The 16,541-nt window shown below is 38.2% G+C and overlaps 1 protein-coding gene across 7 annotated transcripts in view; it reads right to left on the minus strand.

The window, feature by feature from the left end:
- The window catches only part of LOC101739927 (calcium release-activated calcium channel protein 1), an 87,916-nt gene that overhangs the window by 9,372 nt on the left and 62,003 nt on the right, over window positions 1–16,541 (minus strand). Inside the window, exon 1 of one of the 7 annotated variants that reach the window (XM_038016217.2) lies at window positions 670–773. The exons of 5 other annotated variants lie outside the window; for them this stretch is intronic. In XM_038016217.2, the coding sequence (XP_037872145.1) occupies window positions 670–696 (27 nt within the window). In that variant the 5' untranslated portion in view covers window positions 697–773. Of the gene's footprint in view, window positions 1–669; window positions 774–16,541 lie in introns of those variants that run through there. One more of the 7 variants, XM_012692783.4, reaches the window with a different exon arrangement.

Consider the following 16,541-nt stretch of genomic DNA (forward strand, 5'->3'; position numbering starts at 1 on the left):
ATAAAAAGTAACAAAATCAAATAATTACGAATACTATATTGCTTATATTTAGCTGATGAATGAAAAAATTGTTTCTAAAGCCGTAAATAGACTTAGCTCGCTTCGCAATATATTTTTTCAATTATTGTGAATGATTAAAGGATATAAGACTTTTAAATTACATTAAATCTAACGACCATTGCTCATTGCTGTCTTATTTCATACGCCTTCATGCCAACGTACTTAATCGAGAGATACGCTTTTAAATCGTAAAAAATAAAGACCGCCTCTCTAACTTTTTAACTATGGAATGAAATATTCTAGAATATTAGTCATAGACAAAGTTAGACAATTAATGGTTTTACGAACTTAAACGTCTTTAAATGGATATTGGACTCCATAGACATCACCAGCTCGAGAATAAGCTTAAAATTTGAATTATTGTATTGACTGTTCCACCATTTCAAAGTTTCTCGGAAAAAATATACCCCACCACCCAGTACATACGGATTTATAATTTGGGTGGTTTTTTTTTACACGATGCGATTACTTCGCCCTTTAATACTTTTTTTACTGTAACCAGAGGAACATACGAGTCGTGTCAACGATGCTTAGGGCACAGCCAAGCCGTTGCCACCGTCATTCTTGAACAAATGTAAACCGCACCTGTGTCTTTAGTAGAATTGGTACCTGCATGTAGAATTTTAAGATCGGCATTCTCGAATCGCTCGATACCACTACACCGGACGTTTTATCCTTCAGGTCACGACGACTTCAATTATAACAGTTTAATTTTAAAATGTAAACGTTCACTCCGATAGCCCACTGTGTTTAATATACGTCTAATTTGACACTCTCGGCTATCTTACATTATAAACAGAGAAACTACTTACATTATTGCCAGTGCAAAACGTATTATCTGTGAACGTCAGTGACGTAATTCACTTTCAGAGCATATAAACGCATATTTGCATGCTCCAAATTCCCATTCTTTAACTATTAGACATTGAACTTATTTTTTTATCAAAAAAATCATGCCGCCGGTATGTACCTAGTTCTCTGAAAACGAGTGTTTTAAATCAAGACTAGACAAAAACACCAAGATTTAAAATCTTAAAACAAATAGTATAATTGCCATTTTTCGGTATGCTCGAAAAAACAATTTAAGTCTTTGACTGACTGTTATAGATAGGTAATTAATTGGCATAATGATAGATGGTGTCGGTCATCATAATAGAATAAGTATTAAAATATTTATTTAAAGGACGTATTTCTATACCCTACATGTGTATTATCATAACATAGATAGGTCGTAATGCATGAATGATAACACAATGATTTGAAAATCTACTATCTACAATACTACTATACTAAATAATCTACAAATTTTTTTTTTCAATTTCAATCATTGCAGTGAGATTCGGTAACTATTCGTGTTCTGATTCAAAAAATTAAACAATTTTAATCTCACACTCATCATAAACTTTAAATATACTGTTCTCACAGTCTGTCACCCAGAATATCTCCGCCCCAACTTTTCTAGTCGAATGTCGTAAAAGTCACTGAAGAATGGTCGGCAGCGTTTTCTGAGTAGCAGTATACTCCGATCGTCAACTGACACGGGTTGTGGGGTGTATTCTAAACTCGAACGGGCACGCTGCATTTACACTAAAAATGAGGCCCCTGAGTGGTGAGAGAATTCGTAGCGATGCTGTGAAACGGTGCGTGTACCTCTGACAAACCGCGTATAGTGACTGCTGTTTTTTCGCTTGTCTCCGTACTTAGTACACATCCCTAGCAACACATCCGTAGCAAACATTTTCCCCTTGTTTTGCATGAACAAAAATCTAGCTCTCCGCTGAGCAGTTTCCACTAAAGTTGCGCTGAGTGTGGCTAGGCATATTAAGTGATTGTATTGGTTTTTAACAAACACATTCCTCGCTACCCATCCTCGGACATTTTTGGTGGAAATGCAGCTGTGGATACTGCATCCATCCTATTTTGCGGCCACAGCATGCGCTTCGATTTCAAAATCGCCATTTTTTTTATTATCTATGCTGATAGCCTTGAGAGGCTATATCAGCTTCGCCCTAACATGTAGGTGAGCTCACGGGGCTCAAACCGGAGTGGTGCTAACAGTGGCCCTAGCAAATGCAGTGCTTCGCAGAATCTACCGCCGGATCGGAAACGCGACCCACTGAGAAGATCCGGTGAGAAACTCAGTGGGCTGGAAACCGCCATACAATACATCGTTTGTACTTCAACCTCATGTCACGGTTTGATATCTATGATAGGGCTTCAGTGATCTTTTTACACTCTGGGAGTTTGGTCAAAAATCCAGGTAAAAGTAACCAAAAAAAAAAAATTGTTTAACGAGTTTAACCTAATGAACAAAACTTTTAAATACATTGTTCGATAAAATTGGGCTTAAAATTTTTCCTCGTCCGTCGGTTATAACCATATTCCATCATTTGTAATTAATTTTCCATTTGTGGCGAACTATTCCAATTTTACGCTAACTAATAATTAAAAGCACAAAAACATCAATTATGAATCAGAACGTAATGATTTCAATAGTTGAACAGAAGTTTTTTTTTTTCTTAAATTTTAAGGTAATGACTATTAGGTTTTTTAATCCGATGAAGAAGATGGATTTTCCCTGAATTTAAAATTGGTAAAAGTAATTAAATTTGTAATTGCAGTGTTTTGTTGTTTTAATGGATACAAGACCGTAGTCATTCTAATGGTAAACCATACATATAATGTATGTTTACCCAAAGTCATTCATGTGACCACCGATCACCCAGGTGTTGTTGGACATTCTATTCTACGTAAGCGGGTCTTTAGTTTGTGTTGCGTGATAGGTGATTTGGAATAGTTTGCTTTAAATTTACTACAGAAAAGCCGAATAGACTCAAAAGAAATCGAACCATATGATGTCAAGGCTGTGGAAGAGAGTGTAAAAATGAGAGCAGCGTTCGTACATCACCTAGGAAGGAGATAGCCTAGAGATACAGGTAGATACAGGTCATTGAACCCCAGTACAGACTCTAGCTCTTTCAAAGGTATATTCTAAAATTACACAATGTTGAAAATTTTATCGATGCGTCGTACTGTGTTGTAAACCTTTCAGATGGAAATAATAAATTAAAATATCACAATATTATTATCATTATCGATTTAATAAATGAATTGAAATATCCTTTCAAAGGCTGGCATAACTGTGTATTTTGAAATTTATTTAAAAATTATGTGGGTGCCTAAGCTACTTACTATAAGTACCAAAAAAGAGATACTGCTAAATGACTGCTAAAATTTCCTGAGGTGTTTTTTTTCTCTGTGTTCTATATTTAAGTATGTATAAGCAAATGAGAAGTGTACCATTGAAACTTCAAACGCGGGGCTACCACAAATAATTTAGTAAACTTCTAATTTAGCAAACGGAATTTGAACTAGTTTCAACGTCTAACATTGAAACTTAAAAAAACTGCATAAACTTTCAAGTCATGTGCAGGCACTGACCTATCACATTTTAATATAATTTAAGAAGCAAGCAAATAAAAGATCCGAGTAAATAATAATATAATCTTATTCTGAACATCGATATACAAATGTAATTTTATCGTATTCTTTTTTAAATTTCGTCTTACAAAAAGACGAAGATTTCGTTTAGATACGCTAAATTAAATGTTCAAGTGATTCACAAATATTTTAAGCCGTCTCCCATTTCATTGTGTACTTCCAAGTATTTTGAGATGCGTGTTAAACTGACAATACGTGTGTACAAATTTAAATATCATTACATGTTTATTTTTAGCAAAACCATAGCAGTGCGAGTGCCACATGTTACGGGTCGTGTATTTCCATTTTTATGATTAGCATAATTTATTTATAAACACACCTAAACGGTTCCGTACGACATAGCAGCTAAGACTTTGTTTTATTTGATTGAAAGTATTCACTTGGATGGACTCTGTGAAAGAGATTATGTTAGAGAAGAGTTTGAATGTGCGAATCCGATCCGGTAGTAGATTCATTCGCGAAGTAGTTGCCTTTGAGTTGTTAGGTCTCCTTTGCCCACTGAGTTTCTCGCCAGATCTTCTCAGTGGGTCGCGTTTCCGATCCGGTGGTAGATTCTGCGAAGCACTGCTCTTGCTAGGGCCAGTGTTAGCATCACTCCGGTTTGAGCCCCGTGAGCTGACCTACTAGTTAAGATTAAGGTGAAATAGCCTCAAGGCCAAGGCTTTCAGCATAGGTAAGAAAAAAAAGGTCTCCTTCGGAGGCACTCGGACAGCTGTTAGCAAATCCCACCCCTCCTGGCTGAGCCTTTGCTCGCCCGCCTGTCCTGGTGAAACTAGAAAGACCTCCGGGCCACCAGTAATCCTTCAATCAAAAAAAAAGTGAATACAGAGATAACGTATAACAGGATTAAATGAAAAAATAGGACATGCTGCGTTGGCCCTACATAGTGGGATAAGAGCAAAGAAAAGAAGATAACTGTGAAACTGGCAATTACGTTTAAAGCTTTTTTTTTTATCAGGAGGGCGGAGTATGTCAGAGTCGAACTGACTAAAACCTCCTGTCGCTCAACAACTAACGTTCAAACCTCGCATGAGACAGAACTCATAAAAAGGCAGAGGGGGGAAGTGAAGCATTTAGTGCTGAGCACATCTCTCCCATCACCCCCCTCGGGACGCCGGACCGGCGGTCGTCGGCGCCACGACCACCAGCCCTCTCGGTCGGCAGGCTATCCGAAGCCCGCTTAGATGGCGCCGGTTAGAGTCTTCTTCTTCGTCGCTTCCTCATTACTGAGGGTCGTGACCACCTTGATCTAGTTTTTGTACCAGAGCGAGTACGTTTAAAGCTTTGTAATCTCAACTAACTAATCAAAACTGCTTTGTGGCAGAAATATGCAGGACTGCGCCTATTCGCGTGGTTTCAAAATGCCGTTTATTAAGATTTCGTTGTATACCACTTGACGTTGTTCCCTTTTATTCGTTCGTGAACACGGGCATTGATTTTATAACGTAAATTATTTATTATTAGTAAAAATGCTCTACAGTTTTAATGGGAAAGTTTCTGATGTTATTATCATTGACGAAAGAAAAATGGCGCGTATTTCGTTTATGAATAAAGTCAACATAATATTTCACGATAGTCTTAATCCACTAATTCACAAAGTCTATATAGCTAAAAGATTTTTGTGGTAGGTATTTACATAGGTAGGTAAATGTATAACCGCTGTCCCACTTTTGAAACGAGAACGCATGACTAATTTGCAGCAGAAATCAGCAAGATGGCGGTACCTACACAGTGGAGCTCAAAATATGCCCTACGATTAATAAATGACTACCATACTCGTCTTTTACGACGCCCATGGGACGAGATGAGGTGGTGCTGCTCTAGATCGAACACGTCTCCAGGTCATTGAATCAGCTTTTTTTTTTATTGCTTAGACTGGTGAACGAGCTCACAGCCCATCTGGTGTTAAGTGGTTACTGGAGCCCATAGACATCTACAACGTAAATGCGCCACACACCTTGAAAAGCTTAAAACGTTTCGTAGTGGTTTGCTTTGATAAATTTTTTTCATAAACATATCATCATTATCATCATTCTCCTGCCCTTCTCCCAGTCACCTGGGGTCGGCGCAACATGTTTTCTCCTTCCATACTCCTCCTGTCATATACTATTTCGCTTACTCCTCTTTTACACATCATCTTTCACGCAATCCATCAATTTCTTCTTAGGTCTACCTCTTCCTATAGAGGAATATTGATAGATAGATAGACCCTTCCACATTCATAGTTAACACTCTCTCTTTTCATAAACAAAGCACGAAAAATAAAGGCATATTTTCACAATAATAATAATTAAATGAGATGTTTACAGTCAGTACATGAGTTACAACTGTATTTATTCTACACTTTCAGTGTAAATAACTGAGGAGACGTTTATTAGGTACATTATTTACTTGTCGCATATGTTTACTACAGACGATAAACAGTGTAATTTGATAGTACGCTTCTAAAAGATGTAAATATTTTTATTTTTTCATTTGTTTTCCCTATTGTCAAAATACTTGAAGACTAGTGACTAGTGATTTGAATACTTTTAAGAAGTCGTCGTGGCCTAATGTGGCCTAACGTGGCCGTGGTTCTAATGAAATACCTACGTACTCAACAAATGTTCAGGATTGACTTCCACGGTGAAGGAATAACATCGTGTAATAAAAATCAAACCCGCAAAATTATAATTTGCGTAATTACTGGTAGTAGGACCTCCTGTGAGTCCGCACGGGTAGGTACCACCACCCAGCCTATTTCTTCCGTGAAGCAGTAATGCATTTCGGTTTGAAGGATGGGGCAGCGGTTATAACTATACATGAGACCTTAGAACTTATATCTCAAGGTGGGTGGCGCATTTTACGTTGTAGATGTCTATGGGCTCCAGTAACCACTTAATACTAGGAGGACTGTGAGCTCGTCCACCCATCTCAGCAATAAAAAAAAAGTTAACTCAAATTTTTATACAGTTGGAACGCAACGTTCTAACTCCATACAAATTTGAGTTAACTCTTACGCTATCGAGAACGTTAAAAAACTCGCACTAAGCACACAGTATAATACGAAGTACTGTATTGCCTACCGTAGCTCCGAATGGAACTGAAACCTCTTGCTAATAGAACTGCAACATGTAACAAGATGCGAGATTCGATTAATAATAATCGTTGATAGACATTTAATAGAATCAAACTAAAGACACTTCAGTTTAGTCTGGTGGAATGTAGATGATGAAAGTGAATAATTGATTAACAAAATTATCACGTTAGACTCTTATTAGGGTTGTATTTTTATGACGCTTTCTACGCTATTATGTGGTTAGCGAGGCCATCGGCCCCAACAAAATGAACGAGAGCCACCATACATTAAAAATTCAATCACATAATTACTACAACTCACAGACCATCATATCAGTGCCATAATAAAAATGTCACATGTCGCAAAGTAGCTACATTACTTTGAGACTTTTCAAATCTAGTGAACGAGGTAAGATACATGTATTATAGCATTTTATGACGTCACCTCCATTAAAATTATAACATGTGACAGAAACAGCGCGATATTTGTACTACACACTCGTTCTTTTCTTATATTTTTGAAACACCAAATATAAATACATTAATTTTAACATCATTTTTAAAATATCGCAGAAAAATACGTAAGAAACATCCATACTGTCATCAAGTTTGAAAATGAGACATTAAACTAACATCGCCTCTAAATTGTACCTACCTTTTTTTTGTAATTGCCCTTGTTCCCTTTACAAAAACTACAATCTAACTTCTATGCAATGTGAAAAGCACTGTGATTCACTGTGCCTATTTACATTAACACGAACACAATTATAGGTACATCTACAAGTATATAATGTCACACATACACGCTATGTCACCAGTATGTATGAAGCAATTAATGCTCGTTGCAATCACAATGCGTTTAATATGTGTAATTTTTACTGTTTATGCTGAAGCATTTCCGTAGGAGTACCTACGCGTTTTAAAATAGTCCATTTGTATAAAGTTGTCAATGAGCATTCTCGTACCGCATACCTATACTTATCAGTTGCTGATGCTAATAGGGTCAATATCTCTAATATGTAGTTTTAGTATTAAGTATTTGATCAAAGAGCTATGAAAAACAGTAATTACATGTTGTATTATGATGTGACAAAAAAAAACTGTGATTTTTTATAAAATAACGCCTTTTCAGCCCAAAAAGTATATTATACATTATTCAATAAACTGGCAATGTAATCTCATTTCATACAAAAACATCCTATGGCCCGTTTTGATTCAGGTTACAGATTTAATAAATGGCAGTTATGTACTATAACCGCCGTTGAGTAGTAGTTTTATTTTTCCAACTGGAAAGGCAAAGGTTTCATACGATACAATATAATATTATATATATGAAAAATGATAATATGAAGTAAAATGAAATGAAGTTGATTAATAGGAAACATTGCATGAAATGAAATGAAATGAAATGAGATGAGATGATATGCGATGAAATATAACATCAGTAAAATGGTGGTCATTTACTGAGACTTTTGCAGTGGACTTTTTGGAGGGTCCCAAGAAGTTACGTCCAATCGGCTTTATTTTATTTTCCAACATTTGTGCACTTTCACAAATACTAAACAATTAATAAAGCTCCATTATTACGCATTTAAACCTGAATAAACACTAAATAGACAAAATAAAAGAAATCACATAACTTCACTCTTCGCGTTCCCGCCAAAAAGTCTAACCGCCGTTCAACTCTTGAGAGGTCACTGACGCACGCTTCAAAACGCAATCTTAAAAAATCGATATTTAGAGATGTCTTTAAATGTAGTAGTAGGAGTATAGGTATATTTTTAACCACTAAAGTTGATGTGTACGGTCTGATAAGTAAGAGTATTAATAAGTTTCGATGTTCAGGTTTCTATGTTCAAAAATAATTTCTAAAACTGTGTCTAACAAATAGTGTTCTATGTTGTAAAGGAATTTCACGTTTTTTTTTTATAACATTCTTTATTAACTTGACCTTTTCTATCTACGAACGTAAATATTTCAAGATGCAAAATTACTTGAAAATTCGCACACGCATGAACTATGACAACTTAATATATTGATTTTGTTGATTTAGCCTAATCGATAACATTGAATAAATGAATTTTTAGTTCGGTTTGATATTGAAGCGTGTTTTTTGACAGTTTTTTAATGATATATTTTGTCTTTTAATTTTCTTATTTAGAAACGAAACTTTACCTAGCATTCATAAAGGAAAATATATTACGTAGGTATATTTTGCAAGAAACATAACTGAAAACATTTCAAATATTAAAATGGACGCTGAACCCGTTAGTATCAATGAGTAACGGCTTAATAATAACGTTTATAACAATGTTCATAACCTCAAAGTCACCTCCTTACAAAGGTTTTGTTCATGCATAAACATCTTAGTTTATTTACACGCGTTATCAAAGTTCCAGTGTACTGAAAACTCACACATCACTGATGTTAATTAAATAACGTAAGAAGATTGTCAGGAACATTGACGAGACGTGCAGCGACTGTTTCTGTAAATGGCATATTGTTAACACCGTTTTTTCATAATTTTACGAATCCAACAAAAACGTTTGTATATGGAAATAAACAAGCCGGAACTTTAAAAAAAACCAACAACGAACAACGTTTCTCTTGTTTTAATGGTTGTTTAAGAAGGCTTACTACTATTGGTTTCATTTTTTTGTTTTGTTTATTTTGTTGTTGCTGTAATGTTGTTTTTTCATATTTTAGATTTTTTTATTTATGTTCGGCAAATACGTACTTATATACTACGTATAGGTGCCCGAGTATTACTTATGTAGTAAAATATCTGATTAGAATGTACACATTAAAATTACCGCGAAAATTAAGAAATTAATAATTTAATCAATAAATTCTAAAATAAGTAGTCTCATGTTCAAAAGCGAGCTATTATAATTATATTATATGTAAACAAACTATTTTGAAAGCGCTAAGAAACTTACAGCCATTGCTAGGTACCAAGGCTTGAAGTCATTAAGCATTACCCGACAAAATTTCCTGTTTACCATCGATTCCATTGTTGTTCAGCATGTACGTAATGTATGTCGCATCCGGACACGTCCAACGAAGCGAAATCGCGCAGCCTAGTGAATATGAGCTGCAACTGAAGTCGTCGTGGCCTAAAGGATAAGACGTCCGGTGCATTCGTGTTGAGCGGTGCACCGGTGTTCGAATCTCAGGCGGGTACCAATTTTTCTAATGAAATACGTACTCAACAAATGTTCACGATTGACTTCCACGGTGAAGGAATAACATCGTGTTATAAAAAATTAAACCCGTAAAATTATAATTTGCGTAATTACTGGTGGTAGGACCTCTTGTGAGTCCGCGCGGGTAGGTACCACCGCCCTGCTTATTTCTGCCGTGAAGCAATAATGCGTTTCGGTTTGAAGGGTGGGGCAGCCGTTGTAACTATACTTGAGACCTTAGAACTTATATCTCAAGGTGGGTGGCGCATTTTACGTTGTAGATGTCTATGGGCTCCAGTAACCACTTAACACCAGGTGGGCTGTGAGCTCGTCCACCCATCTAAGCAATAAAAAAAAAAAAACATGTATGAGTAACGTTTTTATGAGTAGTAAATTAAATGTAACCTTGATACGTTTTGTAACTGTAATTTAATAATATTTTATTTAAGATGAATTAATTATCTGTGATTTTGTCTATGAGTAAGACAGCCGGATTACTCTATATCCATTACATTAAGTAAAGTAGACATGTACCGTACCTACGCAGTTGAGATATCTACCTACGAACAGCGATTGTAAATATACATATTTTTTTTTTCAAATAATGTGTACCTTTTAAGCAAGGACTTTGTGGACCCTGCCTCTCTGACACATGGTAACGTTGTAAACACACACAGATATATACTACCGTAATACCTAATTACTTAAATAAAGTAATTACCTATACGTTTTGTTGGAATAACGGTATAAAAGATATTCCAGTTTAACTAGGCCTTTTAAGGTTTTTTAGCTCCTAATTTAAAGAAATTTTCAATTTCAATTTTCTTTGGGCTTCGGTAAACATTTACAGCGTCTTCCTTGTCATAATCTAAATAAATGAAAAAAATTTCAAATCCGAATCTTGCTCGAACACAATTCGGACAATGGATAGGTGGAATTATGAGATGGATTTTTATGGATTATGAGATGGAATTTTAATTGGCACAGGCAAATGCTTAACACCAGGTAGGTTCGGAGCTTACGTCTTTTAGAAAGAAAAAACAATTTAAATCAAAAGTTGCAAGTGTGAAACGAGTTGCGAGTGATAATAACAAAAAACATTGTAAACACTAATTAATACTAATATAATGCCTGTAATAAATTGTGAACAAACTTTCTGCATTTTTCTCTCAAAATCACTGTCACAAAACATGTTCTAATACGTTTCCTTTTATAGTTTCCTTCGCGGATTACTTTGCTTGTTCACCAAAAAAAAAAACCATAGATAATCGTTTAAAATAATCACGAACGCGGGAAATCTATCATTTCGCTAATGATGAGTTTCCGTGATAACGCGTCAGGCGGAAAATGGCAACTGACTCGGTTTGTGAACGATCGACGTTTTAAACAATCATGCTTTGTAAACTGTTTTTAGATTGTTACTACTCACTGGGCGCAAAACCATGTATATTCGATTCACATTTCACAGAATATTTGCGGTAGCGCAAAGGGTTAAAGGGTGCGAGAGTGCTAAAGAAATCGTTTGGTGGGTAAAGCCTTAAAATATCTCTGGGCCCACTAGTTACTCTTAATATCTGCAAACCGTAACCACTGCCAAAAAATGGGTAAAAAAAGAAGGGTTATGTAGTTGCTATCTTTTTACCCTAATAGGTTGCTGTTTTTTTTTATATAACTTTGTATACTAGAAAGTATAAAGGCGGACTTAATGCCATAGGCATTCTCTGACAGTCTACCTTAGAGGGGGTGCAGAGATGAACCTGTATGATAGGGATATTACTTAAACGTATGTGTATATATAACATACATAATATTTATAGATACAAATACTCGTACTTAAATAAACTGTTGTGGTAGGTCAAATGACCAATTAAAGAGCAACGGGCTTTATTTAGTTAGGTCGAGTTCTACACCATATCTGGCCGCGTTCGGTTATAGTTTTGACGGCAGTCGCTCTTCCTACTTCGTCCTGGTTCTGTGCCGTGTGGGGCTTGTACGCACGGACCAGAATGCTGAAAAGTCGTTTTGTTGGTAATTTCGGTATACCCTCGACGTGGATCTCGCAAGAGCTTCGGCTACCGACCCAAAAAGAATAGCTTCGACTCCCAAAGTGCCTCAAAGTAAAATGGAGGTGGTTTATATGTTTATTTTGATGTATTTTAATTTTATCGCTGTTATTTACAGTTAGAACTACACTAGATGTAATCTACACGTAAGGGTTATGTGATGGCTGGAGCTTACAGATAGTTGAAACGGAAAGCCACCGCCCACTACGAGACAAGGTGAAGGTGAACTTGTGTTTTGATATGCGGTTGACCTACCCACCAAGCTTGAACAAATGAAGCCTTCACTACTGAAATAAGCAGGACTATGATACCAATTTGTGCTGGTTTGTAATACGCCCAAAATAGTATGATGGGGTAAAAGATAATTAATTGTTAGATTACTTAAAAAAAACAAAGAAAATCCAACATAGGGGCAATTAAAAAATCTGGTGTTTGAAAAGCCTTAAATCGCCATATGTTTGCTGGATAAGTGGAGTATGTTGTAAAATAAGTTTTATTTCAATTTTATTTAAATAAAACTTGTATCATAAGAACGAAACAAGTTTCCACCATTAGCTTATAACCCACGAATAGATACTGCATTGTCAAAAGAGTTAGCGTTTTTGGTTATTAATTTTAATTAATTTAATTGTTTAAGTTAATAAAATAAATAATAAAAATTCAATGATTTCTACATAAATTAGCGTTAACAATTAAATTAAATTCATTAAACATTTAAGAAAAAAAACCTTTAGCAGATTAAAAACATAGTAACAAGCGCCGATGTTTATTTATTACCTACGCTAGAAATAATTAATACGGTAATTAACGTGTAGATCAAAATAAACATGTCGTGACAAACATATGATCACGTAATTTGAAATATAAAATAATTCTAATGCTATGACAATGTGTCATTAAATCTGAGGATAAATACGAAACTAAGCTGGTAAATTTATTATAAATTCTAAATAGCAATCCATAATTATTAACTGTCGTTATACACACCAAAAACATTGTCTTGTCTATCTGTTTTATGCATCCTTAGATATTGAATGTTTGTTTTGTAAAATATTGAAACTATTGTTTTTATCGGTTCACGGCCAACTTGACCCAATAAATGCCACAAATTGAGTGCCAACGCCCACCTATAAACATGAAAACCTAGGTATCTTTAATTTCATTAGTCTAACAAGAAATCCACTCTAAAAGCGTGATTGGTTCGTGACAGAAATAACGAGAATAAACAAATAGAACACGTCGTGCTAATACCGAAAGAAAGAAATCATTTATGCGCCAAGCATAGTGAAAATGAGTTATTACATAAATTAAAAGCAGCGTGTATGCTTTGTCATTATTTGACATGCGAATTTTAGTGCAGTGCATAGTTATAATATTATATAATTTACCATTCATTCATCCATAATTCAACTAATAATTAAAAATCCATTTATTTTCAATGTCATCCCCAAGAAAATCATTTATGTGAGAATAATTTTCACTAATAAGATTACCTTTTAGGTTTTTTAAAAAATTAAAATCATCTAAGTCTCTTAATTTCTTCGGTAGTTTATTAAATATACTAACGCTCATACCTAGTATACTATTATTCTTTAATGTAGTTTTGGTTTGCTTCCGAACTGCCTTACAATACGTCAGAATCGTGAAGCATCTTTCAAAATCTGGTAGTAGCACGTCTTGTGAGTCCGTACAGGTACGTACCATCACTCTGCTTATTTCTGGCGTGAAGCAGTAACGCGTTTCGGTCTGAAGGGTGGGGCAGCCGTTGTAACCATACTGAGACCTTAGAACTCATATCTCAAGGTGGGTGGCGACATTTACGTTGTAGGTGTCTATGGGCTCCGATAACCACTTAACACCAAGTGGGCCGGGCCGTGAGCTTGTTTTTTTTTTTTTTTTTTTTTTTTTTTTTTTTTTTTTTTTTTTTATGATTGAAAGTTTACTGGTGGCCCGAAGGCCTTTCCAGTTTCACCAGGACAGGTGGGCGAGCAAAGGCTCAGCCAAGAGGGGTGGGATTTACTAACAACTGCCCGAGCGCCTCCGAAGGAGACCTAACAACTCAAGAGCAATTGTTTCGCGAATGAATCTACTACCGGATCGGAATCGCGACCCGCTGAGAAGATCCGGCGAGAAACTCAGCGGGCTGATGCATGGGTTAGGTTGCACGTCGACCTCTTTGTCGAGTTCGACGAGTACGGTTACCGGGGTCCCTAAGCCTGCCCCTAGTATTAGAGCTGAAGGCATCTAATGCAAAGGTTATTGGATCTGATGGATCCGTAAGGACGTGTCTAGGGCGTCGACGGTGACTGGCTCCTGCATGATCAGGATTCGGGGAGTAGTCAGCGGCGGCAACGATAAGGCGATTATCATGACGCATAGCCTTATCGAAGTATCGTTCCGACGCTGACTTCATGTATTTCCGTATTGATTCGAGGCCCAGGTCGTCGTGTAGGTCAACGTTCCTCACGAACCACGGAGCCCCGACAGCTAACCTGCAAAAGCGGGATTGTAGGGATTGGAGGGTGTCTATGTGTGTGCGGGCCGCGTGAGCGAACACCACACTCGCGTAAGTCATGACGGGCCTTATGCAAGTTTTGTAAAGTGTCACCTTGTTCCGAAGGGACATTTTACTCCGCTTACAGATCATGGGGTAGAGTCTACCGAGAATAAACGCGGCACGGTCACGGACTGATTTTATATGCGGGCGGAATGTCATCGATGCATCCAGGGTAACGCCCAGGTACTTGACCTTCCTGGCCCAGGGTATGGGTTGTCTAAAGAGAGTAATCGGGGGTGTGAGATTCCTCCTCCTAATCCGGGAGGAAATCCGTGTGGAGCTTCCCCTCTGAAATAGCACCGCAGTACTTTTCGCTGGGTTGATGTCTATGCGCCATTTTCGGAACCACTGTCCTAGGGCTAGGGCTGCGCTCTGAAGCTTCTTCGCGATTAGGGACTTATTTCTACTAGAATAGTAAACAGTCGTGTCGTCGGCGAATAAAGCTAAATGGGTCGGCGGCGACCGGGGAATATCGTTGACGAATAAGCTAAATAGGAGGGGTGAGAGGACAGAGCCTTGCGGGACTCCAGCTGTGAGAGGTCGTGGGGAGGAGCGGGTTCCCTCGACTCGATATCGAAAAGAGCGGTTCGACAAGAAGTCCCGTATGATGAGCACGAGACTATCCGGCACGCCCATGTTGAATAGTTTGAAAATCAAACCGTTGTGCCAGACTTTGTCGAACGCTTTTGCGACGTCGAAGAAGAGAGCTCCCGTGTATAATGGTTTTGGTCGATTAAGCCCCACAAGAATGTGCTCCGTGAGGCGGTGCACCTGTTGAACGCATGAGTGATTTGTACGGAATCCGAATTGTTCATCGATGAGAATGCCCTTGGATGAGACGAAATCTTTGAGGCGCTTGTAGAGCAGACGCTCATACAGCTTGCCTAGAGACATGAGGAGGCTAATCGGGCGGTAACTCGTCGGATGATTTTTTGGTTTACCGGGTTTATGTATGCCGATAACGTCCGCTTCTTTCCACACCGCGGGAAAGATACAGTTCGCCATAGCGGCATTGAAAATAGATGCCAACATCACGATGAGTTGGACGGGTAGAAGTTTAATAACGCGGTTAGATATACCGTCGGAACCGGGAGCCTTGCGAGGACGTAGGTCTTTGATCAAGTCTTTAACTTCCATCGGGGTGACGGGTGGTAACGCATCCGAGGGTGGCAAGGAGGCTCTGCGTTCTACCTCACTGTCTACTAATTCTACATGAACAGGGTCCACGGATTGAGTGCTGGGCGTGCACTGGGCTTGCAACGTATCGGCCAGCAGCTCTGCTTTTTCATCATCATCGAACGCCGCGAGTCGGCCTGAGGGGCCTACGAGGGGGGGCATAGCTACTACCGTATCCGATTTGAGAGTACGAGCTAAGCGGTAGTAAGATCTTTGAGAGGGCGCGAGTCCTTCTAAGAAATCAGACCATCTGGCATCTCGGACTTCGGTGATGCGAGACTTTACGTCGCGTTGTAGGGCACGCATTCGAGTACGATTTTCCACGGTAGGATACCTATCGTATGCGCGGATTGAGGCGTTCTTAGCTCTAAGGAGTTCCCTAATATCGTCGGGCAATTTGAAGCGGTGAAGGAAGTCCTCCGCCAGAACTTGCTTCGATGACCTATCTAATGTCGAGGTGATGTGTGATGTTAAGATGTCTATGGCTTCAGCGGTATCCTGAGGAGACGGGGTAGAGTCCGGGTTAAACGGGAGCGATGGTGGATCAGATTCAGCCAGGCTGATGCCCAGCGTGTGCCAATCCACCACAGTCCTCGTGACGGGAACGGAATCGGGAGCGCGACCGAGCTTCATAACGACGGGACGGTGGTCTGAATCTAACTCTGAAACTACTTCGATCGAGTGTAAGCGCAGAATTACGTTTTTTAATAACGCTATGTCGAGTATATCCGGGCGATGCGCGATATTTAGCGGGTAGTGAGTCGGGGTTAACGGAGCGACGATATCGAAGGCGAGATCATCGACTAACGCGTCAAGCCGCCTGCCATTCGGGGTTGTGGTGTGTGAGTTCCACCTGATGTGTTTACAATTTAGGTCGCCCGCCAGAATGACAGAGCTCCCCATACCGAGCAGCGCCTCGATATCACTGCTTAGAACGATCTT

The sequence above is a fragment of the Bombyx mori genome, chromosome 16, assembly GCF_030269925.1.
Source record: "Bombyx mori chromosome 16, ASM3026992v2".
Taxonomy (NCBI): domain Eukaryota; kingdom Metazoa; phylum Arthropoda; class Insecta; order Lepidoptera; family Bombycidae; genus Bombyx; species Bombyx mori.